Source organism: Carlito syrichta, unplaced genomic scaffold, assembly GCF_000164805.1.
Source record: "Carlito syrichta isolate Samal-C Ts95f unplaced genomic scaffold, Tarsius_syrichta-2.0.1 Scaffold314025, whole genome shotgun sequence".
Lineage (NCBI taxonomy): Eukaryota > Metazoa > Chordata > Mammalia > Primates > Tarsiidae > Carlito > Carlito syrichta.
In genome coordinates, this window is record NW_007258121.1 from 506,335 (window position 1) to 532,833 (window position 26,499).

The window sequence follows — 26,499 nt, forward strand, 5'->3', positions numbered from 1 at the left end:
GTAAATGGAATCAATGTAGGTCATGAACTCTGTAAGTATTATACTATAATTTAGTTTAGTGCCATTTCCATGTACCCAGAGGCCTCTTAGAAAATATTAAATTATTCAACAAGCATTTATATTTACTGAGTCACTACTATGTACAATGCACTCTATTAGGTGCTATATGGGCTATAAAATTGTGAAAAGATAAAATATATTATTTATTCCATTACAGAGACTACAGTTCGTTAGAAACTCTCTCTCTCTCTCTCTCTCTCTCTCTCTCTCTCTGTGTGTGTGTGTGTGTGTGTGTGTGTGTGTGTGTGTGTGTGTATAAAATTCTAGGACACTATGTAGAAGGACAACTATGAGAACAGGCAAGGAAATGAACAATTCCAGGAAAGTAAATAACCCACTCTATTTGAAATACAAACTTTAGGCTGGGCACAGTGGCTCAGACTGTAATTCCAGCACTTTGAGAGGTTGAGGCAAAAGGATTGCCTGAGTCTGGTATTTTGAGACAAATATGGGTAACTTGGTGAGACCACATCTCAACAATAAATCACAAAAACTAGCTGGGTGTGGTGGTGTGCATCTGTAGTTCCAGCTACTTGGAAAGCTGAGGTGGAAGGATTGCCTGAGCCCAGCAGGTCGAGGCTGTGGTGGCCGTGAGTGTACCACTGCACTCCAGTCTGGACAAGAGTGAGAGTCCAACTCAAAAAAAACAAACAAAAGAAAAACAAACTTAAAGGCAATGTCTTTTGACTCAGAAATACACAGAGTATACTCCTTTTTCCAAGAAATTGGCTCTAACCAGAGTTGGAAAATGAGCTTCAATCCTAGGTGAACATGATTACCAGGCTAGAGAGTTTGGGCTTTATTCTGATGGCAGTGGATATTCCCTGAGGGATTCTTTTTGAAGGGAATGGAAAGGAAAGATACAATGTGTTGAAACATTAGTTATAAAGTTATTATAATATTCTACCCCAAGAGTATAATAATAAAGTCTTGAACTAGAAAGAGAACAAATGTAAGATTTTGCAAGGAGAGAGAGTCAATGGAACTAGAATGAAAAAGGAATAAAAAATAAGTTAAGTGTTTCCAGTCTAGTATCATTTACAGGAGGTGCAGGTATGAGTTTGATTTTTAAATATGTGTTTCAGATAGCACCTGGATGCAGAGAGCTATAGAGATCTTCAGATGGCACCAGATGAAGAGATGTCTAGAAGTTACAAACAATGATTTTGATTTGAGAGTTTCCTTTGTAGAGCTGATTAGTTAACAGTTCTGGGAAGGAATGCGATTACCAGGGTGAGTGTGAAGACAAGGGAGGAAGACTACTCAGGAATAACTACAGTCCTTATGGCAGGTAAAAGGGGAAGAGAGAATAAGGTTCTGAGACCAAGGTGGAGTCATAAGGAGGTAGTGGTCAATAAAAGGTAGTGGTCAATGATATTAAGTGTTACAGAAAAGTCAAAGAAAGGAGAAAAAGTCCCAAGATCTAGGAATCATGAGATCCTGGTGATCTTTCAAAGATTAGTTTCAGTAGAATGGTAGAAGTGAAGACAAGAGCACAAAATTAAGGACTGAATGAATTAGAATCAAATTATGTATTTGAAAATTTGAAGGCCAGAGCAGTGGTTCACGCCTATAATCCCGGCACTTTGGGAGGCTGAGGTGAGAGGATACCTGGGCAACTTGGCGAGACCTCATCCATACAATAAATTAAAAAACTAGCCGGATATGGTGGCACATGCCTGTAGTTCCAGCTAATTGGAAGACTGAGGTGGAAGGATCACCTGAGTCTAGTAGGTGGAGGCTGCAGTGGCCAAGAGTGTGCAACTGCACTCCAGCCTGGGGGACAGAATGAGCTCCGACTCAGAAAAAAAAAGAAAAAAAAAGAAAGAAAATTTGGGTGCCGATGGGAAGGTCATCAGGACAGAAACTCCAGCATACAGATTAGGTTATAAGACAACAACACAGAATTTACATTCACAAGTTTAAAATTAAAGTGCTAAATGTTGCACTTCTATTGCTTACCTGGCAAAGATGAATTCATGCAACTCCAAATTTCAACCTAAAATTGTAATCATCAAAAGGCTTTTATGTAGATAACCAGTTCCTAAATATGACAATTAATTTCTACAGAAATTATGTACAGCTACTTTGATTATAGCTATGTCTATATAGTCAATGTTCTAAGATTATATGCACATCAACTAGCTACTCAGGGAAAGCTGAGATATAAAATAGTGTTTATTCTTTTCCACTTTCCCATCTAAGAGCACTAAGGATAAGTCTAGTATGTATTGGTAACTTAGACATCACTCCTTTCAAGCAAATTGATAAAAGTGTCTGCAGACTAAAGGAGAGTGTGTCAGTCAGAACCAGTTGACCATCAACTTTTTGTCCCTTCACATAATACAAGCTACCATATCTAAAGAGCCTCTTGCATTCAAGCTCAGGTTTACTTGACCTGGCACCTGGGCATCCCAAACACTAAGGATAGCCCAAGCATTAGAGACATTTTAAGTTACCTCATTCAGATAAGTAAGCAATATATCAAGAGTACGCCAGAAAGTGAAACAATAGAAATAAGTCACATATTTTCCCTGATCCCAAATCCAACTTTTCAAAATTAAGATGAAGGTAATATTTAGTTATTATAGGCTTCATAAAATTAGTCAAATACAATAAATAAAATTCTAAATTCCAGATAAAATGTTATAATAAGAATTTAAACACAGGAACTCATTTATATTTAAGATTGCTTTTAGACCTATACCAAAGACTAGACAATAAAAGATGAAAGATAATATACAATCTGGCAATCTGTATAAAGATTTTTAAAAAAGTAATTAGTTAGTACACCTAACCCTTAACTGTACCCCACAAAACCAAAATAAAAAATATTGATTAAAAAAAAAAGTAATTAGTTAAACTTCACACTTTACTTTGACCACAAATCCCAATCACATTTAAAAATGTGTTAAATCTGGCCAGGGAGGGGGGAGGGTGGGACAAAAAAAAAAAAAAAAATCTGGCCAGGCACAGTGGCTCACACCTGTAATCGCAGCACTTTGGGAAGTGAAGGCAGAGGATTCCCTGAGCCCAGGAGTTCGAGACCAGCTTGGGCAACTTGGCGAGACCTCATCTCTACAACAAATCAGAAAATTAGCCAGGTGTAGTGGCGCATGCCTGTAGTTCCAGCTACCTGGAAGGCTGAGGTGGAAGGATCTCCTGAGTCCAGCAGATAGATGCTGCGGTGGTCATGAGCATGCCACTGCACGCTGGTATGGGTGATGGAGCGAGACTCCAACTCAAATGAATAAATAAACAAACAAATAAATAAAAATTTGTTAAATGTAAAAGTAGCTCATTAGATGATTTCATTTAGACAAAAATCTTCCACAGTTAAGTTCAACAAGACTTAAACAAGACTTACCATTGTTTCTGGGCAATAATCTGGGGCTCTTTGCAACAGATGTTTTAATCGAGATTCACTTTTAGAGGAAAAAATCTATTTGACCCAAAAAAAAAAAAAAGGTTTTGTGGTATTTTTCTATAACAGGGGTCTCCAACCATTCAACCCCCCCCATCCCTCATCTGTAGTCTGTTAGGAACTAGACTGCACAGCAGGAGGTGAGCGGCAGGTGAGCAAAGCTTCCTTTGTATTTACAGCTGTTTCCCATCACTGGTCTCACTGCTGAGCTGTGCCTCCTTTCAGATCAGCATCAGCATTAAATTCTCATAAGAGCGAACTGCACAGGCAAGGGAACCTATTGTGAACTGCACAGGCAAGGGAATCTACATTGCACACTCCTTATGAGAATCTAATGCCTGAAGATCTGAGGTGGAGCTGAGGTGATGATGCTAGCTAGTGCTGGGGAGGGCTGCAAATACAGATTAACATTAGCAATGAGGTCTGACTGCACAGAGACCATAATAAATGAATTGCTTGCAGTTTCATATCAAAACTCTATCAGTGAATGGCAAGTGAGTTGATGTACTTCAATTGTACAGTTGCATCTGGTGGCAGGCTTTAAGTTAGAACCTGCCATTTATTTCAGTTAGTGCATGGTCTGCCCACTATTTTATTTGCCACTTCTGTCCACGCCTCTTTTTTTATGGTGAATTTTATAATTATTTCATTATATATTACAGTGTAATAATAATAGAAATAAAGTGCACAAGAAATGTTATGTGCTTGAATCATCCTGAAACCACCCCCCCACCCTGGTCTGTGGAAAAAGTTGTTTTCCATGAAATCGGTCCCTGATGGCAGAAAGGTTGGGGACTGCTGTTCTATAGGAAATAAAAAGAGGTAGAATTTATTATCTTCTAGGTTTTTCAGGTGTCTAGACTATTTTTTCCAACTTCCTTTTATAAGCAGAAAACCTTTGGAAGCATCTAAATTAAGCTGAGGTAATATTTCTTAAAAGGCTGATCAGTTTGACAAATAAACAAGAAAGTTCAAATAGAGCAAGTCTAGATCCTTTTCTAATGATCTAAAGTGGAGACACCCAGGCTACCAACCTGTTTGAGGGGCAGCGAATAAGAGAGAGAGTAAAAAAGAAAAAAAGATAAATTTATTTCAAAATATTCTAAAAATCAACTTTTAGTCGACCAATAATGATAAAAAATAGACAATGTCAGTCCCATGATATTGGTGAAGATTAAATTTTTGAATAGTATTATGACACATATATTCTCCATAAAATGCCATAATCTAGAGACAAAGCAGTTTTTTAACACTGATGCAGAGAAGCTGACACAGTTCAATCAGTAAGCTAAATTACTCCCTTCCAAACAGGACTTTAATTCATGTAATTATAATTTGGTGCCTCAGTAAATTATAAATTATTACACATATCAGGCTGGGTGCAGTGGCTCATGTCTGGAAACCCAGTGCTTTGGAAGGTTGAAGCAGAAGGATCACTTGAGGCTAGGAGTTCGAGACAGACTTGGGGTAACATAGTGAGACCCATCTCTACAAAAAATTTAAAAAGTAGCCAGACATGATATGATAGCACACACCTGTAGTCTCAGCTACTCAGGAGACTGAGGTGAGAGGATCATGTGAGCCCAGGAGTTCAAAGTTGCAGTGAAGGGCATGTTTTAAAGATACACAGGCTGGGTGCCATGGCTCACACCTGTATCCCAACATTGGAGGCTGAGGCAGGAGAATCACTGGCGCCCAGAAGATCGAGACCAGCCTAGGCAACATAGCAAGACCTTGCCTCCACAAAAAAAGTAAAAAAATTAGCAGGATATGGTGGTGTGCATCTGTAGTTCCAGCTACTCAGGAGGCTGAGGAGGAAGGACTGCCTGCCTAAGAGGTCGAGGCTACAGTGAGCTGTGATCATGCCAAGCCCTCCAGTCTGGGTGATAGAGTGAGACCCCCCAACTCAAAAAAAAAAATTAAATACAATTTAAAATTCAAGTTCTTCAATCTTTTTTTTTTTCTGAGTTGGAGTCTCACTTTGTCGCCCAGACTGGAGTGCAGTGGCCGCTCCCGGCCACCTCAGCCTCGATCTGCTGGGCTCCAGCAGTCCTTCTGCCTCAGCCTTCCAAGTAGCTGGAACTACAGGCACACGCTACCACGCCCGGCTAATTTTTTGGTTTATTGTAGAGATGAGGTCTCACCAAGTTACCCAGGCGGGTCTCGAATCCACGGGTTCAGGCAATCCACTCACCTCAGCCTCCCAAGAAGCGGGATTACAGGCTGAGCCACCGAGCCCGGCAAGTTCTTCAGTTTTTTAAAGCACATTTCAAGTGTTCACTTGGCATATGTGGTTAGTGGCTATCATACAGGTATAAAATATTTTCATCATTATAGAAAGCACCATCGGAGGCTTTGCTCTAAATCTAACTACCGATTACTAAAAAATATAAACGAAGGAAGAACATGTTAAAATGACACCGGGGGATGTGAATAACAAAGTTTAGACTGTGGAAAACTCTACAGGATACATGACTAAATTTATTTATCAAAAAAATTGCAAGGAGAAACCTACAAATAAAAAAATATTTAAGACATATCATCAATTGCAATGCATATATAGCACTTGAATTCTAATCAAAACGCAACAAAAAAATCTTATGAAATGACTAAGAAATATGAATAAAAACTAGATACTGGAATATTACATTTTCAAAGCAGTGATTATGGTATTGTAGTTATGTTTTTTCTGAAAAAATGAGTTCTTATAATTTATAGATGCAGACTGAAAATTTATGAATCAAATAATGACAATGAGATTTGCTTCAATATAAATTTGCCTCAATAAAACGGGGAGGTGAAGAGTACAGGGAGCTATAAATGAAATACTGGTCATGACTTAATAAAGTTGAGGCTGAATATGGGGGTTTATTATACTTTTCTCTCTACCTTTTGTATATACTTGAAATTATCCACTTTTATAAAAAGATAAAAGGAAAAGAGAAGAAAAAAATCAACGAATAAAGGAAGAACAATGAAAGACAAGAAAGAATGACAAAGAGAGAGAGAGAAAGAAAGGCAGGCAGGCAGAGAGAAAAAGGAAGCAAGCAAGTCCATGACACTAGTAGGGGAACAGGAAGAAGCACAGAGAAGGCTCTGCCATCTCACTCATTCTCTTTCCCCAATTCCATTTCTCCTCAAAAACAACAAAAACAAAAGTAAAAAATCTACAAACACCTGAAACAGGTTAGAACAATGAAAAGAACATGGACCTGAAAGTTGGATATACTCTGAGGAACATTGGGCAACCTACAAGACCTTAAAGAAGGTAGTTATATACTGGTGGCTAAGGGTATGGACTCTGTAATCAGTCACATTTGGGCATGAGTCTCTGCTCTTCAAGTCACTACTAGCTTGGGCCTTGGTAAGTAGTTAACTTTTCTATATCTCAATTTCTTTATCTATAGAATGCAGATAATGACATTACCTCCATCAAGGACTTGGTGTAAAAATTCAGTGAAATAATGCATGCAAAGGGGTATATAGCACAAGGTATGGCACATAAGGAAACATTTTTCTACATTTAACTCTCAGGTTGTAGTTTCTTGAATAGCTAATAAGCAAAGTTTCAAAGTTATATAATCTATCAGGCTCCCTCTGTCTCTAAAAGTATGATTCTAGGTAGGGTACAGTGGCACATGCCTGTAATTCCAGCACTTTGGGAGGCCAAGACAGGAGGATTACTTGAGCCTAGGAGTTTGAGATCAGCCTAGGCAACACAGCAAGACCTTGTCTCTACAAAATACCAAAAAATTAGCTGGATGTGATGGCACATGCCTGTAGTACCAGCTACTTGGGAGGCTGACAAAGGAGGATTGCTTGAGCCTAGTAGTTGGAGGCTGCAGCAAACCATGATCGTGCCACTGTACTCCAGCTTTGGCAACAGAGTAAAAACTCTGACTAAAAAAAAAATTATGATTCTATAAAGTAGAATGAATGTAACTGATAAACATATACTTCTTATGAATACATTTAGCTTAAAGAAATCAGCATGCACTGTATATACTTCCAGACAGTAAGGTAGACTTGAATATAAGAGGTCACTTTTCAGTCACTGCCTTGCTAAACTATGGTGTGGGACATGTGCTCTTTGAGCTATACCCAAGCCATGTTTTCTTAAGCTGTGGTTCCCTCCCCTACCTTGGGGAGGTGAATCTCCTCTTTCTCTCTCTCGCTCTAATTTATTTTCTAAATTAAAAAAAAAAAAGTCACTTTTCTTACTAAGCAACTGGTAATCACACTTAGAAAGAAAGATGAATGCTTATTCAGAATATACACTGTAATTATGCAAATCATCTCAGAGTAAAAAATTTAATAACCAAACTTGTACATCATCCAAGGCAGTAATAATCAAATCATAGCATTTACAATCCTGAATTTTGAGAAGTTTTTTACCCATACTTATCTCCTCCTTCTGTCATAACTCATTTTCCCTTTGTCTTGAAACAAGCAAAGCCCTTTCATCTTAAAATAAATCTTAATTTCCTGCACTGACTTACTGACTTCTCCAGCTTTTTCCTTTCATCCATTTCTTCATCAATCAACTTGCAGACATTATTGATCAGCCTGCATAAGTGAGGGATGAGTACAAAACAGAGAAATAAGACCCACTCCCTATATTAAAAGAACTGAATATAATTGGGAAGATATACATATATAAAACACATTTTTGTAAGTCTGAAAAATTACATAATAAATTTACATTTTTATTTTAAAAAATTTAAATTCCTGCAGTATGACTTTTAGCTCCACTCTAGTCAATCTGGAAATATTTATTGAGAGTTTTAAGTGTTACTGTTCTAGGCACCAAGGAATTCAGCATAAACAAAACAAACAAAAGTCCCTGCTCCAGAATATCTCTGCTAACAGGGTTTTTTTTTTTTTTTTTTTTAAACTAAGGGCCTTTTCTCAGATTTCAGACTCCTTTTCTTTGGCATCTGACACTGTTGACAGCCTCACTGTAATCCCTCACACTTATTTTGTGTAAGCCGCCAGCCCTGACTTCTTGCCTAAATTCCAATTCCAAAAGTTTTAACTCCTAATCTCTGCCTTCACACAGTGAAGATAACAATTCCCCTTCCCTTCAAACCAAATCTTTTCCCCAACCTCCCACAGTCATCAAGAATACTACTATTCATGCCAACTCAAAACCTAAATGTCATCAGGACTTCATCCTGACTTCATTTCCTAGTTGAAGAAATAATGATTCCTCACTCATGTGGTATTTCCTTCCATTTGGAGTGAGCTCTACTAGTTTGAACAGCCCTGGCCTCTTTCCACACTCCTCATTCACTTCTCCCATGATCAAGATGACTGACTTTGCTGACTGCTGAGTTTGGCAGGAGGAAGTGAACATATGCAACACAGCTCTTACCTCTCCTCCTCTGGGAGTAAAAATCTAATTCTGTCATTTAGTGTGCACCTAGAGATAAAAGCCACATTCAACATCCATGTAACTAGTAATAAAGGTAATATTTTGGGATCTATTTGCCTTATTTCTCAATTAGTTAAGAACTTGGTTGGGGAAGAATGTTCTTTATTATTAATGATATTAAATTAATTTGCTAAATCATAGAATTTCTTTTCTTTTCTTTTCTTTTTTTTTTTTGTGTGTGTGATTTATTGTAGAGACGAGGTCTCACCAAGTTGCCCAGGCTGGTCTCAAATCCCTGGGCCCAGGCAATCCTCTCACCTCAGGCTCCCGAAGTGCTGGGATTACAGGCTGAGACACTGTGCCCAGCCAAATCATAGAATTTCTAATATTTAAGATTTTAAGAAATTAGACCTTGCCTACTGCAGGTGCCTCATTACAAGACACCTCTTAAAAATCATTCACCTATGGAATATCAGTGGAAAAAGCAAGAAGAAACAAAGGGAAAAGTCAGGAAGGCGATGTTTCCAAAAGTAGCAGAGCTATTTTAAAAGCTTCCTTATGATGAATTATACCACCAATGGGCCATTTTTGCTTTAAAAAGCTATTTTTCTGGCAGTAAATTTATAGAAAACATAATCTGCAACAGTGATTTGACATATCATTGAATTCTCTAGTAACTATTTAGATGAGCTGAATCACTGTCATGCCTTACAATCAGAGCATCTCTTACAAAATATTTCTAAGTCCACAGTACTATTTGAGAGAAGTTACAGTCCAAGGGAAGTAGCTCTCTCCATTTTAGAATGTGACAGAATCTAGGTTATTGGCTGAAAATGGCTCCAAAAGATGACCAAGACCATTATCTCCCAAGTGCTAAGGCTAGAACTACATGACCAAGATGATGACAGAAAAGCAGGACTTTTAAAGTAGGCATTGCTTCAGTGGAGCCTGCATAAAAAGGCTCAATCATCGAAATTCAAACCCGCAGAAAGGCTTTTTTGCTTTCTGGGTTTTTTTTTAGTTGGAGTCTCACTCTGTCACCGAGACTGGAGTGCAGTAGCCACTCCCAGCCACTGCAGCCTCCATCTGCTGGGCTCCGGTGACCCTTTCACTTCATTCTTCCAAGTAGCTGGAACTACAGGCACGTGCTACCACGCCCGGCTAGTTTTTGATTTATTGTAGAGATGAGGTCTCGCCAAGTTGCCCGGGTGGGTCTTGAACCCACAGACCCAGGCAATCCACTCATCTCAGCCTCCCAAAGCACTGGGATTACAGGCTGAGCCACTGAGCCCGGCCACAGAAAGGTTTTAAGACTAGAACAATGAATACCCCGACAGCCTTCATCAAGATTCACCCATTCTTAACATTTTATAATATCTCCTTTTTTCTTTCTCTCTATCCACATATTATCACATACTATTATTTTGATGAATCATTTTAGAATCATTATAGACATTATGATCATTAATTTCTAAATCCTAGCATGGATCTCCTAAGAACAAGAACAACATCATACCTAACCACAACACAATCACTAAATTTAGCATCACAGTATTGATATAATTAATATAGTTAATATTCAGTCCATATTCAAATTTCACCAACTTATCTCAATAATGTACTTAAAGCAGGATCACACATTGCATTTCACTGCCATGTCTCTTTACTCCAGAAAAGTTTCTTAGTTTTTCTTTTATAACACTGACTTTTTTTTAAGATTCAGGTGGTACACATGCATATTCATTAAGTGAACAAATTGTGTAGAGGTGGGGATTGAGTCTCAGGTGGCCCATTCCCCAATAGTGAACATTGTGTCCTGTAAGTAGTTGCTAAACGCTAACCTCCTTTCCCCCACCCCCTCTCCCCTTATTGGTATCTACAGTGTTGATTATTCCCATCTCTGTATTTAGCTCCCACATATGAGTGAGAACACGTGGTGTTTGGTTTTCTGTTTCTGAGTCCATTTACTTAGGATGATGATAACACTGATGTTTTTTAAGAGTATGGGTTAACAAATATGCCTCATTCTGGGTTTACCTGACTGTTTCTCCATAATTCAGGTTATGCATTTTTGGCAGGAATCCTATATAAGATACTGTGTTTCTTCTCAGTGTATCATGTCAGCAGACGTGCCAATTTGTCCCATTACTGGCAACATGAACTCTGATCACTTGTTTAAGATGCTATTCACCAGATTTCTCCAAAACAATCACATTTAATATAGCAGTTACATAAATAGCCTCTACAATTATTATGGAAGCTTACCTGTTCACATACATCGCGGCACATTTGGTTATCCTTTGAATGACTACAACACAATGCACCTAGAGAGAAAGAATAAATATCATATGTTTGTCCCACTGTTAAAAAAACAAGATGACTAAGCTAACTCAGATAGTTACACAAACCATTTATTCAACAGATTATTATTATTATTGTTCACTTTAACTTAACAAACCTTTACTGAGCACCTATAACAAGTCAAATACAGTGATAGTTTTGAGGATATGGTCTCTGCCCTCAGTCTAATTTGGGAGACAGTCATATAATAATAGTTGCTACTATTTATTGTGTGCTCTTTAAGTGCCAGAATTCTACTAAGTTTGTTTTATTCCATCCTTGCAACTACCCCATAAAAGTCTATTATTATATCTAAAATAAAAAGTCAAGGCCAGGCTCAGTGGCTCAGCCTATAATCCCAGCACTTTGGGAGGCTGAGGCAAGTGGATTACCTGAACCCACGGGGGTTTGAGACCCATCCAGCAACTTGGTGAGACCTCATCTCTACAATAAATCAAAAATTAGCTGGGCGTGGTAGCACGTGCCTGTAGTTCCAGCTACTTGGATGGCTGAGGCGGAAGGATAGCCGGAGACCAGCCGGCCGAGGCTGTGGTGGCCGGGAGTGTGCCACTGCACTCCAGCCTGGGCGACAGAGTGAGATTCCAACCCCCCCAAAAAAGTCAAAAGATAAAAAGTGAATTTTGTTTTGGCCACGAGAATTTGAGGTTCCTATGGGACATCCAGATGGAAATGCCAGTAAAGCAAAAATTCAAGCCTGGAGTGCAGGTAAAGCCAAGCTTAAAGATCCAAATGTAAAAGTCATCAGCATAAAGGAGGTATATGGAAATCAACGGCACTGTCTAGGGAGAACTTCTAGTGAGAAGTGAATGTGGCACCAGTCTAAAAGAACATCAATATCTAAAACATGGGAAGAAACAGAGAAAGATATTGAGATGGAATAGTTAGAGGGGTAGGTCAACCATGAAAGTGGCATCACAGGAGAGGGAGTAGTTAGTGTCATGTACAAGAGTCATACTGGACTGAAGATTAAAAAAGGAAATAGGTTTACGAATTAGAAGGCCACTTGGTGAGCCTTACATGTACTTTTTATGGAGCTGGTAGTAGTGAATGTCATCAGGGAGCAGACCAGAGGTTAGAAAGTATAAGAAAGCAAAAATAAACTCTTAAGAAGTCTGGTAGTGACAGAAGGATAAAAGTGGTAGTTACAAGAGGAGGCAGGGTCACAGGAAGCTCCCCCCAACACACATTTTTTTAGAGTGGAAAAGACTTGAGCTTTTTTACAGACAAAAAAGTAGTAGAGAGCTAATGCTTCTCTGATAGAAAAATTTCTCAAGAGGAGTCCCAAGAGGATAAAATAAAGTGTATGTGAGACGACATTATCCCTGGAAAGAAGCAGGGAATACTTCTTCCTCCAAGATATTTATTAACTTACAAAATATGTTATGTGCAGCTTATTAAGTACCAAGCATCAATTCATTCATTCAAAGATCGTAAGTCTCTGTTCTCATAGAAATTAAAGAGACAGATGTTGCTCCCCGATCATCTTGGTGGCTGCTCTTGGTTGGGGGCCATCCCACACCTAAAGCAGGAAGATGGTGGCTGCAAAGATGAAAAAGTCTCTGGAGTCCATCAACTCTAGGCTCCAACTCATTGTGGGAAGTGGAAAGTATGTGCTGGGGTACAAGGAAACTCTGAAGATGATCCGACAAGGCAAAGCAAAACTGGTTATCCTCACCAACCACCATCTGGCTTTGAGGAAATCTGAAGTAGAGTATGTTATGTTGGCCAAAACAGGTGTCCATCAATACAGTGGTAATAATATTGAATTGGGCACAGTGTATGGAAAAGACTACAGAGTATGCACACTGGCTATCATTGATCCAGGTGTTTCTGATATTATTAAAAGCATGTCAAAACAAATTGGTGAAAAGTAAACCATGCAAAATTGTTTTTTATAATAAAACTTGGCAGAACATGTTATAAATAAATACATAATGCAGATGTAAATAAACATATATAATTATTATATGTGAAAAGAGACACACAGAGAGAGGATATGCATATGAGAAGATGGTAAATGCCAGTTAGATATCTAAATGGCAATAGTAAGGCAGGTTAAAGAGTAAGGAGGCTGTGTGTGTGGCAAAGATTATATATTTTACAGGGCAGGCTAGGGAGCTTCCCTGAAAAGATGACATTGAGCAGAGACCTTAAAGGAAGTAAGGTAACAAACCACACTGAGTTTTCCACACAGGAACAGCAAGTGCAAAGTTTCTGGTGTGTTCTAAGAATAGCAAGGAGGGTGATTAGAAAAGAATTACTGACAGGGAGAGTAGTGCATAATGAGAGCAGAGAGAGGGACTAGATCATACAGGTTTCTATAGGCCACTGTAAGGACTTTGGCTTTTACTCTGATATGGGTGGAAAAACCACTGAAGGGCTTTGAGCAAGATGCCACAATCTAAATAACATTTTTAGAGAGCCACTCTGGTTCCTGTGTTAAAAATATACTCTATAGAAGAAACGTCAGCAAGCTATTGCAGTAGTTCTGATAAGACATTATGGTGTCTTGGACTAGGGTGGTAGCAGTAGAGGTGGTATTAAGTAGCCAGGAAAAAAAAATATATATATATATGAATATAAGCTAATAGGAAATGCTTTTGGGTTGGACATGGAACAAGGAAGAAAAATAATAATGAATGACTAAGGTTTTTGGTTCAAGAAAGTGAAAAGACAGAAATATCTGCAAGTGCCATTAACTGAAATGGAAAAGACCAGGTGAGACTGCAGAGGATGAGATGATCAGAAATTCAGTTTTAGGCATAATTTTGAGATGCCAGTTAGATATCTAAATGGATATAATGAGTACACAGTTGGATACATCAGTTCAGAAGTCTCTAAAATAGAGATGTAAATTTGGGAGTCACACTGTGTATATGATATTTAAAGCCATGACAGTATCTGAATGATGGCACATGAAAGGGAAGAGATCTGAGTTGCATGCTATCCTTTAAAGATGCCAGAAAGTGGCCAATGTTTGGGAAAAGAATTAAGAGAGAAAATGGTGTCCAAAAAGCCAAGTAAATAAAATTTAAGAAGGAGACACTAACTGTGGTAGATACTGTTGTCAGGTACTGAAGATTTCAAATTGATCACAGTCTTTAGCAACGGGAAAGATATTGGTGACCTTTAAGTGTCATCAATGTGAAATGGTGAAGGCAAAAGCCTGACTGGAATGAGTTCAAGAGAGAATTCAAGGAAGAACACAGACAGTTCTTTTGAGGAGTTCCACTTTTGAGTAGTAGTAGAGTATTATATAATAAATAGTCTGACTGGCCTTTTCCCCTGGTTCCTGGGAGGAAGTTCTAACTCCTTGGAATTTTTGGAGTAATAAGGATGCCTTTGTTATGCAAATGAGGCGAGCCCCATGGTCTCACCTAGATAGTTTCAGGATGGAGGGCTGACAACACTTAAAGAACAGCCATATGTTTAGAGGGTTGGGGCTTTGAGCTACATGATAACAACCTGACCTTCCAACCTCCAGCAGGGGAATGAGGACTATAGACTCAACCATGTGACCAATAATTCAATCAATCACGCCTATGTACTGAAACCCCAATAAAAACTGTGGAGCTTTCCTGGTTGGTGAACACAATGATATGCTGAGAAGATGATACATGTTCCCTAATTCTATGAGAAGAGGACACAGAAGTTCTGCATTCCCTCTTAAACCTCTCCCCTCTTTACTTGGCTGGTCTCCTGAACTGTATCCTTTATAATAAAACCATAATTTTAAGTGTAGTGCTTCCCAGAGTTCGGTGAGTCATTCCAGTAAATTATTGAACTTGAGGGGGTAATGAGAATCCTGGGATTTACAGACAGTTGGCCAAAACTATGGGTGGCCCGGAGACCCCTGAACTAAGGCTGGAATCTAGAGTAAAGATCATCTTGTTGGGGACCATGCCCTTTAAACTTGTAGGATGTATGCTGACTCTTGAGGGCAGAACTGAACTATAGCATATATAGCATATATAGTTGCAAGTGTAACAAAATACAGAGAAACAAGGTGATTCCTTGTGGGTTCATCGTGTTTAGGGACAGGAATACAATAGTGAACAAAAGGTATGCTCTCTGACTTTATCCAGCCTATAATCTGATGGTAGGACAAAGTCTAGACAAGAAGAAAGGATTTAAGGACACCAATAAGAGGAAGTGGACAACATCTATTTTCTCTATGAAACAAAGATTAGGTCTGAAAATAAATAGGACTGAGATAGGGTTGTGGGCTTGAGTTAAAACTATAGAGGTCTGAAACAGCTACTTTGGAGAGTAGAGAAAGGAAACAACTATGCATATATTTCTCAAACTTGTATTCAAAGGAACACCGCTTCATCAAATTAGAGAATGAAACATCAAATAAAAGAAAGGGAAAAAGGTTTCCAAGCAGAATTATGGGCCCAGAGGAATTCATTGGCTATTGGCTATAGAGATAATCAGCAGGAGTATGAAACTGTTCTAGAGTATAGAAGACTGAAAAAAAGATACAGCTGGAATGATTAGAGACTGTTTAGGATTGGCAAGTCAAAAGACACATGGAAGTGAAAATGTTACATTTCAGGCAGCTATATCTGGTACAGTGGTTTAAAATATATATAACTCACCATATTTTTTAAACTATGTATGTGTGTGTATGAGTGTTTATATGCACATTACATATATACATAATTCCAAACTGCTGAGATTATAGGCATGAGACACCATGCCCGGCTAGGTGTAGTTACTTTCTATGAAGTGCTAAAACAAGAGAGAGCCCAAGCACTCAAGGCTTTCTTACAACACTTCTCCTGCAATGGCATACCAAAGTGCCTCCAATTCCTGAGTTTCTACATTTCCCTAGTCTCATTAGAATAGGAGGGCAGGCAGGATACTGTGTGATACTGATGTGCTCTTCTGAAATACTATAAAAGTTGGCACTTTCTACTAGCCTCTAACACAAAGGTCATACAAGGGCAGAAAATCCAGCTGATCACGAACAGATAATTCAGGGTAACATATGGTCCCAATAAACACAAAAAGACTTAGCAAAAAGTAAACAATCAGGCAGACAGGAGTCTGATTCGGGTATAGAGATTTTTTTGGGGAAAAAAAGTTTCTTGAAGCAAAAGTCAATTTAGAACAGAAACACAAAATGTGTTATAATTAAAACTCCAACTACAGAACATTTTATAAAGATAAAGGCCTATTTTTTTCCTACTTACTAGTAAAGGTCAAATTTATAGGACCCCCTAAAGTTAAAAATTTTAAATAATTATTTTTTCACAAAAAATTGGCAAGTAAGAATAAAAAGTATTTATATTTCCACAGTCCGGCCACAGACTCTGTTGGCATTTTGGCATATTTTTCCTCCCAGTCTTTCCAAAAGCCTTTTTGATATTTCTGACAAAATGAGATGAAATACGGCAGTCTGAAGACTTCTAATAATAACTGTTTTCCCCCTCCCAACCAAGCATTTCTATGTAATAGTATACATCCTCCTTTGAGAGGACTACCACCTTCCATGAACAAGCTAGGGGACATCTGCTCTATCACATTTTTGACATCCTATTCTTAATCTTAGGCATTATTGTGTTAGTATACATTTTTCTACCTTTAAAAGAATAAAAACTTATTAGAATCTTTAACATTGCATATTTTTCAAGAAATAAATGTCTACAAATAGACATCAATTCACATGCCATCATTAAGAATGGGGGAAAGAATTCAAATGCAATTAATGTGGCAATTAAGAGTCTTTATCTTTTTTAGGGCAATGAAAATGGATTAATCGGGTCATTCAACTATTACAATGAAGGAAAAAAAAAACCTCTCCAAGGCCTAATGTTTTCTACAAGAGAAGACAATGAATTCTAGAAATGTTTTGGTTTTATAATTTGATCCCAGGATGTTCTTCAAGAGTAATAGTTTAAAACTCTGCTTATTCTCATAAAATAGAATTAATTAAACAAATAAAGTTCAAAATAAAACTTGATTTCATAAAAATAAAAAGCACAGGTGTTATCCTCATTAAAGACATTAGGATTAGCATCATATCTTGCATTCTTATTCTAGGAGTCTATGATTACAAAATTAATAAAAACTAAAAACTGACTACTAAAGGCCATATTTTAGAGTTTAAGAAGGTATTGGTGTAACCTGAAAATATGCAAGCTGAGTTATCCGATAATTAGAAACATAAAGATTTGGTTGGTTTTGGCCACATGTATACTAAAGATAGGAAGCACATGCTCCTGCCACATGCAGAAAAATGTAGCTCCCAAAGCCAGCTGTGATTTAAAAAGGCAAATATACATCCTAATCTAAAAATAAGAAAATCCATAGAATTATAGGATTTTTGAAGTTAAAAGAAATTTTGCCACAGAAGTCTCCCAAAAGTTATAATTCAATTTGGCTAATGAAAAGCCATTTTTGTTTTTTCCAAAGAAAATAAAGTTTCCCTCTAATTAATGTTTTCCTAAAGAACAACTAGGGCCAGACACAATGGCTCACACCTGTAATGCTAGCACTTTGGGAGGCAGAGGTAGGAGGATTGCTTGAGGCTGGGAGTTCAAGACCAGTCTGGGTAACATAGTGAGACTTTATCTCTACACAAAAAATAAAAAAAATTAGCAGGGCGTGGTGGTACTCCTTTAGTCCTAGCTACTAAGAGGCTGAGATGGAAGGTTTGCCTGAGCCCAAGAGGGCAAGGCTACAGTGAGCTGTGAATGTGCCGCTGCCCTCCAGCCTGAGAGAGAGTGAGATCTCAACTTAAAAAAAAAAAAAAAAAGAAAATTAGAACAGAATACACACACATGCACGCGTGTACATATATTTCACACTGTTGAGGAGAAAAAACTAAGTCTGAGCTGACACTGGAAAAAGGTTATTGCAAATATTAAAAATTAATTTAAAAATCTGACCCTGCGTCATTATTATGTGAAATCTTATTTTTAATCACATTTTTATTTTCAAAACAACTTGGAAAATGACAATTACTTTAAAAACATTTAAATGACAACTGCTACTTTCACTTATAAATACATTCATGCAATTGCCACATTTATATCCCTTTAAATATAGGTGTATGTGTTTAGCTACATAAAATATAATCAACTAAGGAAGAATCAAATAGCAAAATGATTACTAATATATTCACCACCTCAATTCAACATTGCTAACATCTTGTCATACTGCTTTATCTATCTGTGTGACATATATTGTATTTATCTGAATCATTTACAAGTTAGATATCCTTCTCCATTGCTTGCTTTATATTACACTGCTGCAGCAGCCAATTATATTCATTCAATTCTAGTGCCAACATGATTGCCAGATTACATTTTTTAAATACAAATTTCATGACGTCACTCTTCTAATCAAGGGCTTCCTGCTATTCCAATGCTACATCTTCCAAGTCTTACTCTAGCCTTTCCTCCCCTAAACTTCTGTTACTATTTTAGCAAAGAAAATCTACATTTACTTGGAACACAGTCTTTGGCCTAAACCCCAAACATATTTCAAGGCTTAAATCCCATCTCAACTCTTGGTAAGAAATCTTTCTTCTCCAACAACTCCCGGTCATGCTGATTTTTTGGTTATTTAATACCCTTCTATTCTAGTCAGCACTGGAAACTTTAAAATTTAACTCTTCTTTAATTATTTTGTGTGGGTTCTCCTACAGTATCCCCAGATTGACTGTAAGCTTCTTCATACAATTAGTGGTGCTCAGCTCAAAAAATTTTATTGATTAATAAGTGATAATACCCTATAGTTATACAATAAACAATAGTTATACAAAAAACTTTTTCACAGGCAAAAAGTTTTATTTCTCTCATTGTGCTACTTTGTTACCACATTTCAGTACTACCCATCATTTAGCAAACATCATATGATTTTTTTTGGCCTAGATCAAAAGATAAACTGGACCAAATCACATTCTCAGGTAAGAGGTAAGCAGCTTTATGCCTTAAGTCCTCTGTACTTTCTGGATCCCACCTCTGTTTTTCCTAAGAATAGGACTTTCTCAGTCTTTAGATTTCAGCTCTAAACTTCACTTTTTCAGAAGCCACTCTTGTCAACTCCACGTAAAGAACTACTCCCCCTCCACTGACACATAGAGAATTGAATTCTCCATATTACCATCTGGCTTAGTCCCTTCATAGCGTTCTATCACACCCAGAAATCATTTTATGTATGTTTGTATTGTCTCTCAGCTCCCCCGTTGGTTTGTTTACTATCTCACCTTCCCTACAATGTAAGCTGCTTGGGAGCAGTGGCTTTAGACCTAAAATAGTGGTTGACAACATATAATAAGAACTCATACAGTATTTTTTGGACAAACCTCATAGTATCTGTTTTGCTCTTTTAAAAGCCACATTTGTAATACATAAAAATCACCTTGACCTTTTTCTACATATTTCTATAAACAGCATACAGTGAAAAGAATGATTAATGAAAAATTGCTTAAATCTATGGATGCAAGGCAGAAACTTTTAGCCACATACCATAATAAACTCTCATATCTGGTCTATTACCAACCTTAGCTTTTTCTACAGTGTGGGCCAAGATACTTCTTTGGTAAGAGAACCTGTTTCTTATTACTTTCCTCCAGAAAGGTGTTTGCTTTTTTTAATTTAAAATTCATTACGGTTTTTTTTTTTTTAGGATTCTAGGCTTACTATTACGTAATTCTTTAAATGTTAAGTTGTTGAAACCTGGCCCTTAATGTTACATCTTTTCCTCTTTTGTACTTTTACAAAACATCTTAAATAGAAACAGAGCTACTACCAAGTGCCATAACACACAGATCCTGACACTACAGAAAAAATCATTGAGCAAGTTGAAGCATTCCCTCACCTCCACCCCCCAGAAACAGGAATAGCCAGGGGTGATAAAACTTGTATAGTAGGGGGGTGAGGGTCAATAACCTGCAAAGCCTTATACCAGAGAGAAAAGTACCCAGCCTTGGATGGGGGTAAGGAGAAGAGAAAGAAGACTGAGCAAGAATACAAGCCCGGCCTTCACTGAAATACAATTTTATATTGTGTTCTCAATCTCTGTTCAGAATTGAAGAACATTTTCTGCACTTTCTACATATCCACAGTGGAAGCCTTTGTCCATTATATTATTCAATGTCCTTTATGTAAGGAACCAGTCAATATATGCTTCCTACAATTCAGTACAAAGAACAAGCTCATTTTTAGATCAAACTTGGACTTTTCTTTTTATCAAACAATGCAAACTATATGTTGTTATGGACCTTTAGAGCTGGAAAGGCCTTTAGAAATAAGCTAGTCCATCATTTTCTAAAGTGAGTTTTAGGTGGTATAAGAAAGAACTTTATGAACAAACAAGTTTCTTTGCTTCTATAAAAATTAAATTGAGATATAATTCACAGACCATGAAATTAATTCTTTTTTTTTTGAGTTGGAGTCTCACTCTGTCACCCAGACCAGAGTGCAGTGGCCACTCCCAGCCACCGCAGCCTCGACCTGCTGGGCTCCGGCGATCCTTCCGCCTCAGCCTTCCAAGTAGCCGGAATTACAGGCGCGTGCTACACGCCCGGCTAATTTTTGATTTATTGTAGAGATGAGGTCTCGCCAAGTTGCCCAAGTGGATCTCGAACCCGCGGGCTCACGCAATCCACTCACCTCGGCCTCCCAAAGCGTGGGATTACAGGCTGAGCCACCGAGCCCGGCAATGTCTTTCTTTTTAAATCTTTATTTTATCACTGTAAGCTACCTTAAAACCTTGTCGGGATTGACTTTGCTTTTTTTTTTAAGGTGTTTCTCCCCGTAAGCAATGCAATGCACCACTTTTGCACGTACACATCCCAGCCATCTTTTAAAGGCTAGTACAGTCGGCGGAATGATTCGATTTTCCTCTCATCCTAGGTGGATGCCATCTCTCGCCCTCTGTGCACCCACACATAGCCCTTCCCTCCTCTGGACACCTCTGCCTTGAAGTCAAGTTACTCCAAGCTTCTGTTGTATCCCATCTCCTAGCCAGAGAGCTCCTGGGGGGCAGGCGTCGTCGCACTCCAAAGCCCAGCAGGAGAAGACCATCGATAAGCACCGAACGGTTTCCTTCCTAACTCTCCTTGCTTGAATTCCTCTAGAGCAACACTAAAACTCTCAAGCCTGCCAGCCCCCAGTGGGCAGGGCTTACTGGTCATTAACGTCGCCCGCCTGAGCCCCAGCCCTGTCAGTGACGGACGGTGCACTCATCAGACAGGCTGTGGGGACCCTCGGTGCTCCCCGCCACCAGGGTCGGCCTCGCTGAACCCAGTGAGGGTCAAGTAACAAGTAACAGTAACTGGCCGGGGCGTCGGCAAGGCGGCTGCCAATCCGAAATCCCGTCCAAGCCTGGCGACGATCCTGAGCGAGGGCATTTCACCCATATCTGACAGGGACCGGAGGCAGACGAGGGGGTCAGAGCCGAGCAGGGGGCCCATGTCGGTGGGCGACAGAGCAAGGCCTTGAACCCGGGTCACCGTTCAGAAGCTCTTAGGGGCAGAGAGAGTTCCTCACTCGCCCCGCCTCGGCACCGCCCTGGGGACCGCCGAGACCTCTGGACCCGGGGTCACCGGACGTGAGCCAGGTCTGGGGGTCGCGCGCACCCCCGCCCCCTGCCCCGCGCCATCTTGGAGCGCTGAGGCAGCCGTTCTCGACTGCCCCGAACCGCTGCTCCAGAGGTTACTCACCCGCACTGCCCGGGGCCAGTCCCCCTGATACCTCGGCGACCCCCGCCACGGCCAGCAGCAGCAGCAGCAGCAGCGCCCCTCTCACGGAGGCCCGGACGGTCGCCATGTCCGGGCCGGGCGGGTCCAGAGCCGCAGGATGCTCGGACCCAGCCTGGCCGCCGCTACAGCTCGCGCGAGGCCCCGCCCCCGGCGCCCCCGGCGCTTGGCGATTGGCTGCGGCGCGCTCAGGCCCTGCCCCCCGCAGCTCAGAGTTTCCAAAACCTCCTGGGGGCGGGAACGTGCCCCAGACCCGGGCTCTTTGTTGAGGCCCAGCTGTGTGTCGGCTCCGTGGCGCGTCCACCAGCCGGCGTTCTCCAGGAGGGACGTCAGTGGATGTCAGAGCTGGAAGGGTCCTTAGAAAACCCCTGCCACTTCCTTGGGTGTACAGATGGGGCTACTGAGAGAGGAGACTGACCTACTCCAGATCACGCTTCAAGAGTGATCTTTGCCGGAGTTCTAGGGCTTAGTCCAAGACTGAACCAAATGGGGCTTCTCTCCTTCACGTACCTTCTACGGTACTCTCGCCTCACACCCAAAGAAGGGGTGTCACCCAGAACACCTCCGCCTCCCCACAGACCCGGCCCCCGACAAGGGCTTAGGGCCTGAGGCATGGATTTGCCACCAAAGCTCTTTGGCACATGTAGCTTTAGTGTACCTTTGATGTCCTATTAAATGCCTGTAGGAAAAGGGGATGGGAGAATGCTTGTGTATCTAGATATGGAGAGCCTTGAATTACAGACTAAGGAGTACAGACTTTGTTCAAGAGATATATTAGCGGTGGGTCCCACTCCACCCATCACCCCAGCAACTACTGTGGAGAATGTTTGAGAAGGTTCACTGGCAAGCAAAGCTAATTCATTGTCTCTGTGTGTATGTGGGTTCCTGAATTAAACTCGTTTTTCTCTTTCATTTTTAAAAAAGCATAACCACGGGTAAAAACCTGAAATTCCTTAATATTATTAGATATCCAGTCAATGTTTACATTTTCTTTATTGTCTCATAATTTCTTTTTACAAAATTTCAAGTTCTAAACAAAATCCATATTTAGTTGTTATGTCTTTTAGATCTGTTTAAATTTATTCTCTCCCTGGAGGGTTTACAATAAATTACCATGATACTTCTAAAACATCTTTTTTGACAACTCTCTTGTTTCTGTTTAAAAGGTAAACTGAGACCCAATAAAATTTTGAAGAGTTTATTTGAGCACACAGAGATTCATGAATTGAGAAGCTGCAAATCAGAAGTGGTTCTGGGGCTCTGCTCTGTTGAAGAAGTAGGTTTTTACAGAGTAAATGGGGAAGCATAAAAATAAAATACTTGATTGGTTACAGTTATAAAGTTGACTTATTCAGTCTATCTCATTAAACAGTCCTTAGTTATATAAGTCTGTGGGCTGCTTCTGAGTGGTTGAGCATAAGTTCTGTTTTTCTTTAATATATGCATTTACAAGAAATAGCTCAGGTTAAATTTCTCTTATGTTTGCAAATTAAGCAAGGTTTAGGTCACTTATGAGGATTAATTTGCTTTGCCTGCTTAGGGACTCTTCAGGCCTAATCTCCATTTTAATTCACTTCAACAATTCTGTCCTTTTGGTCATTTTCTCAGTAAGCTGGGAGTTTGACCAAATAGTATAGCATTATTCTAGCTTACCACTATTGATGTATCTACAGGCTAAAGGGTCATGTAGATGCTATCATTATCAACAGTTGCATTGAGATGTAGAGTCATGTAGTCACAGTTATCCAAAAGTACATAGACATCACAGTCTTGAGTAGTTGAGTTGGTGGATTCTTTTGTCTAATTCTGATGGCAATCATTTGATGTGTGAGTGGCTACTAGAAAGCATTTAAAACCTTTGAGAGGATACAACACAGTAGGGAAGTACATACAATGACTACAAGGAGAATAACCAAAGACTGAAAAATTCCCTAAATAAAGATTTTCAGGAGCCAAGTTTCAACCTATTAAAATAAATCAGTGGAGGAGATAGTACCTATCTGATGAGAGACTTTTATTTGTTCCTTAAGATCCTTTAAATTTGGGGCAATTCCCGATTCATAAACATAGAAATAACATTTTTTATCAATAACAGCAAAAGATCCTCCTTCTTAAGCAGTTAAAGTATCAAGACTCATTTTAGAGTACTACCATTTCAGCCTGACTGGGTTCTTATACCTGCTGCCCAGAAAAACAGAGACCAGATGTAACAGTAGAGAAAGTTTAATATTGCAGAGCAGCTGAGCAAGGAGAACAGGAGATATTTCTCAAATCTGCCTCCTTGAGAATTTAGGCTAGAGTTTTTAAGGAATAATTTGGTGGGCGGGGGGGGGGATAGGGAATGGGTGTTGCTGATTGGACGTAAAGTCATGAGGGTGTCTAAACTGTCTTCATGCCATAGAGTCAGTTTCTGGGAAGGAGGGATGTTGCAGGATGGTTGGAGTCATCTTCTTGGTATGTGTCTTGGGTCTGTGTGGAGCCTTAGGTCCATCAGAGTACAAAGTTTAAAAAACATCTCAGACACAATTCTTAGGTTTTATAATATATGCTGTCTATAATGTAAGTCCCACAATTATCAGTTATTGATCCCTGAGCAATAAACCATTATAGAGGTAGCTTAAGAGTAAGGTATGTGGGCGGTGGGATCCCTGAAGATTAGAGGTGCCCAGGCCCTTCAGCAGATATAAACTTCAGGATGCCACCAAGAAGATCCGTGTGACTTTAGACTCATTGTTTAAAGAAAAATATGCTTATCAGTCTCACAGACATCTTCTCTCCTCCCCAAAGGTCAGGACATGAAGCCAATCAATTGCTCCTTATCGAAGTGAAAGTGAACTTAGAAACAACAGATTTATTTATTTCTAACCACAGCCACAGTTTTGCAGGGCACAGATCTCTTCTATAGCTTTTGCCCTGTGGCCTATATTAATTTTATATAGGTAATTTCACTACTGATGCTTAATTGTTAATTTCAGGTTGTATCACTTGACGATATTATTAAATGAAAACAAAAAGACCCAAAGATTAATAGCAAATTATGATATTGGTTTTTGAGTCAGGAGGGTAGCTAATTGAAAAGATTTTTAGATTTGAGTTTGAAGCATGTCTTTAGATGGTGGAACAAAGATGGCAGTTGCAATCTGATGGATGCTCCTTGAGTTTGCAGATTGAATATCTTTGGTTATGTCATCAGGTGTTCTGGTGAACATTCTGAGTGACCCACACAGTAGCAGGCATGACAGTTGTTTATACACGATGTCTTGTGATTTTTCTGAAGTTTTTATCAAGTCATTCAGTTTTAGCACAGGACTTGGGTAAACATCAGTTTTAGTTTTTAGTTAAACTGGAAGAATTCACAATCCAATCCAGTCTACAGATAGTAACAAAACCTCACAGACAATGAACATGACTAGAATTTCATAATGATGCACTATAGTATTCTACTGAAATATAATTTTTACAGTCATTTCCATTTTTACCAAAAGTGATCACAGTAAGATGAATTTGTATAAATCTAGTTTCATTAAACTTGATCTGATTTTTACATTAGTGCCGCAATTTGACTATTGCTAAGTATAACATTTAAGACAAACCTTTGATAATATCTAAGAGGCTTTATTGGCTCTATAAAATCATCCTTAGATTTATTTGATATGTTAAATTAAATGGGCAGCATTGTCAAATACAGGTGATGGTTAACCATTTTATATTACATCTGTATGAGAATACATTATTAATATAAATACTCTAAAATTATGCAAACTTTCTAGAAATTCGATATATCCTAATATAATGTTATAAGTCATAGTTTTAAATATTATCTTAAAATACTGTGTGTTGCAAAATAACCAAATTTCCTTGGCAATTGCATTATAATAAACTCTCATCAGATCTTTAACCATAATCATTTTGTCTTTTGTCATCCACAGACAGTTATTGTTTTACTCTGACACTTTCCTGAAAGCTTTTGCAAACGGCTATGATATACAATTTCAAGAGATTCATAAAAAAGTATCTGACAAATTCAAGTTTCTGATAACTTTAAGATCATGTTATTGTACTGTGTAGGAATTTCAAAATTCTAATGGAAAACTGGTAGACTCATAAACCTCCTAACCCAAAATAAAAATGAATTACATAAGACTGAATTAACTGATGAGGATAATTATAATTTTTATTACTTTTTATTTCTAACATTGCTAGTTTTTTAATGTCTTGTTTTCCAGATTTGTAAGGATCACTTTTTCTCTTTCCTCTTAAGCCGTCTATAATTTGTAGCAATTTGAAACAAAAATAAGACATTTATCTTTTTTCTCCCTACCTGTTCCCTACAGAATTTAGAAACTCGTATTAAATATTCTTATTTTCAGGACAATATCAGTATTTACGTAAGTTCAATAATAACTTGTTTTCCTTGTAGCAAGTCATAGTTGGGTAAGTCCTTGGCTTGTCTTCTTAGACTGGAGAGACTTTTAAAGGTCTAATCAAGGTTCCTTGTGATTAGACTGTTTTTTAAAACTAAGGATGGTCAGGCACACTGGCTCAGCCTGTAATCCCAGCACTTTG

The 26,499-nt window shown here is 38.9% G+C and overlaps 2 protein-coding genes across 4 annotated transcripts in view; one reads left to right on the top strand and one right to left on the bottom strand.

The window, feature by feature from the left end:
* RECK (reversion inducing cysteine rich protein with kazal motifs) overlaps positions 1 to 22,097 on the bottom strand; it is an 82,013-nt gene extending 59,916 nt beyond the window's left edge. For 2 of the 3 annotated variants that reach the window (XM_021718938.1, XM_021718937.1), the window contains exons 1-4: positions 21,898 to 22,084; positions 11,124 to 11,182; positions 3,428 to 3,502; positions 2,023 to 2,059 (exon numbers count right to left, since the gene is read on the bottom strand). In XM_021718938.1, coding sequence (XP_021574613.1) covers positions 2,023 to 2,059; positions 3,428 to 3,502; positions 11,124 to 11,182; positions 21,898 to 22,003 — 277 coding nt within the window. In that variant the 5' untranslated portion in view covers positions 22,004 to 22,084. Of the gene's footprint in view, positions 1 to 2,022; positions 2,060 to 3,427; positions 3,503 to 11,123; positions 11,183 to 21,897 lie in introns of all 3 variants that reach the window. The other variant, XM_008070817.1, reaches the window with a different exon arrangement.
* Positions 12,752 to 13,093, top strand: LOC103273395 (60S ribosomal protein L30-like). The gene has a single exon (XM_008070816.1). It carries the CDS (start codon positions 12,752 to 12,754, stop codon positions 13,091 to 13,093), a length of 342 nt encoding a protein of 113 aa, XP_008069007.1.
* Positions 22,098 to 26,499: the final 4,402 nt, after the last annotated feature.

What these genes read in the sequence shown, in the direction of transcription:
- LOC103273395 (XM_008070816.1), top strand. Translation starts at nt 12,752, where the DNA reads ATGGTGGCTGCAAAGATGAAAAAGTCTCTGGAGTCCATCAACTCTAGG.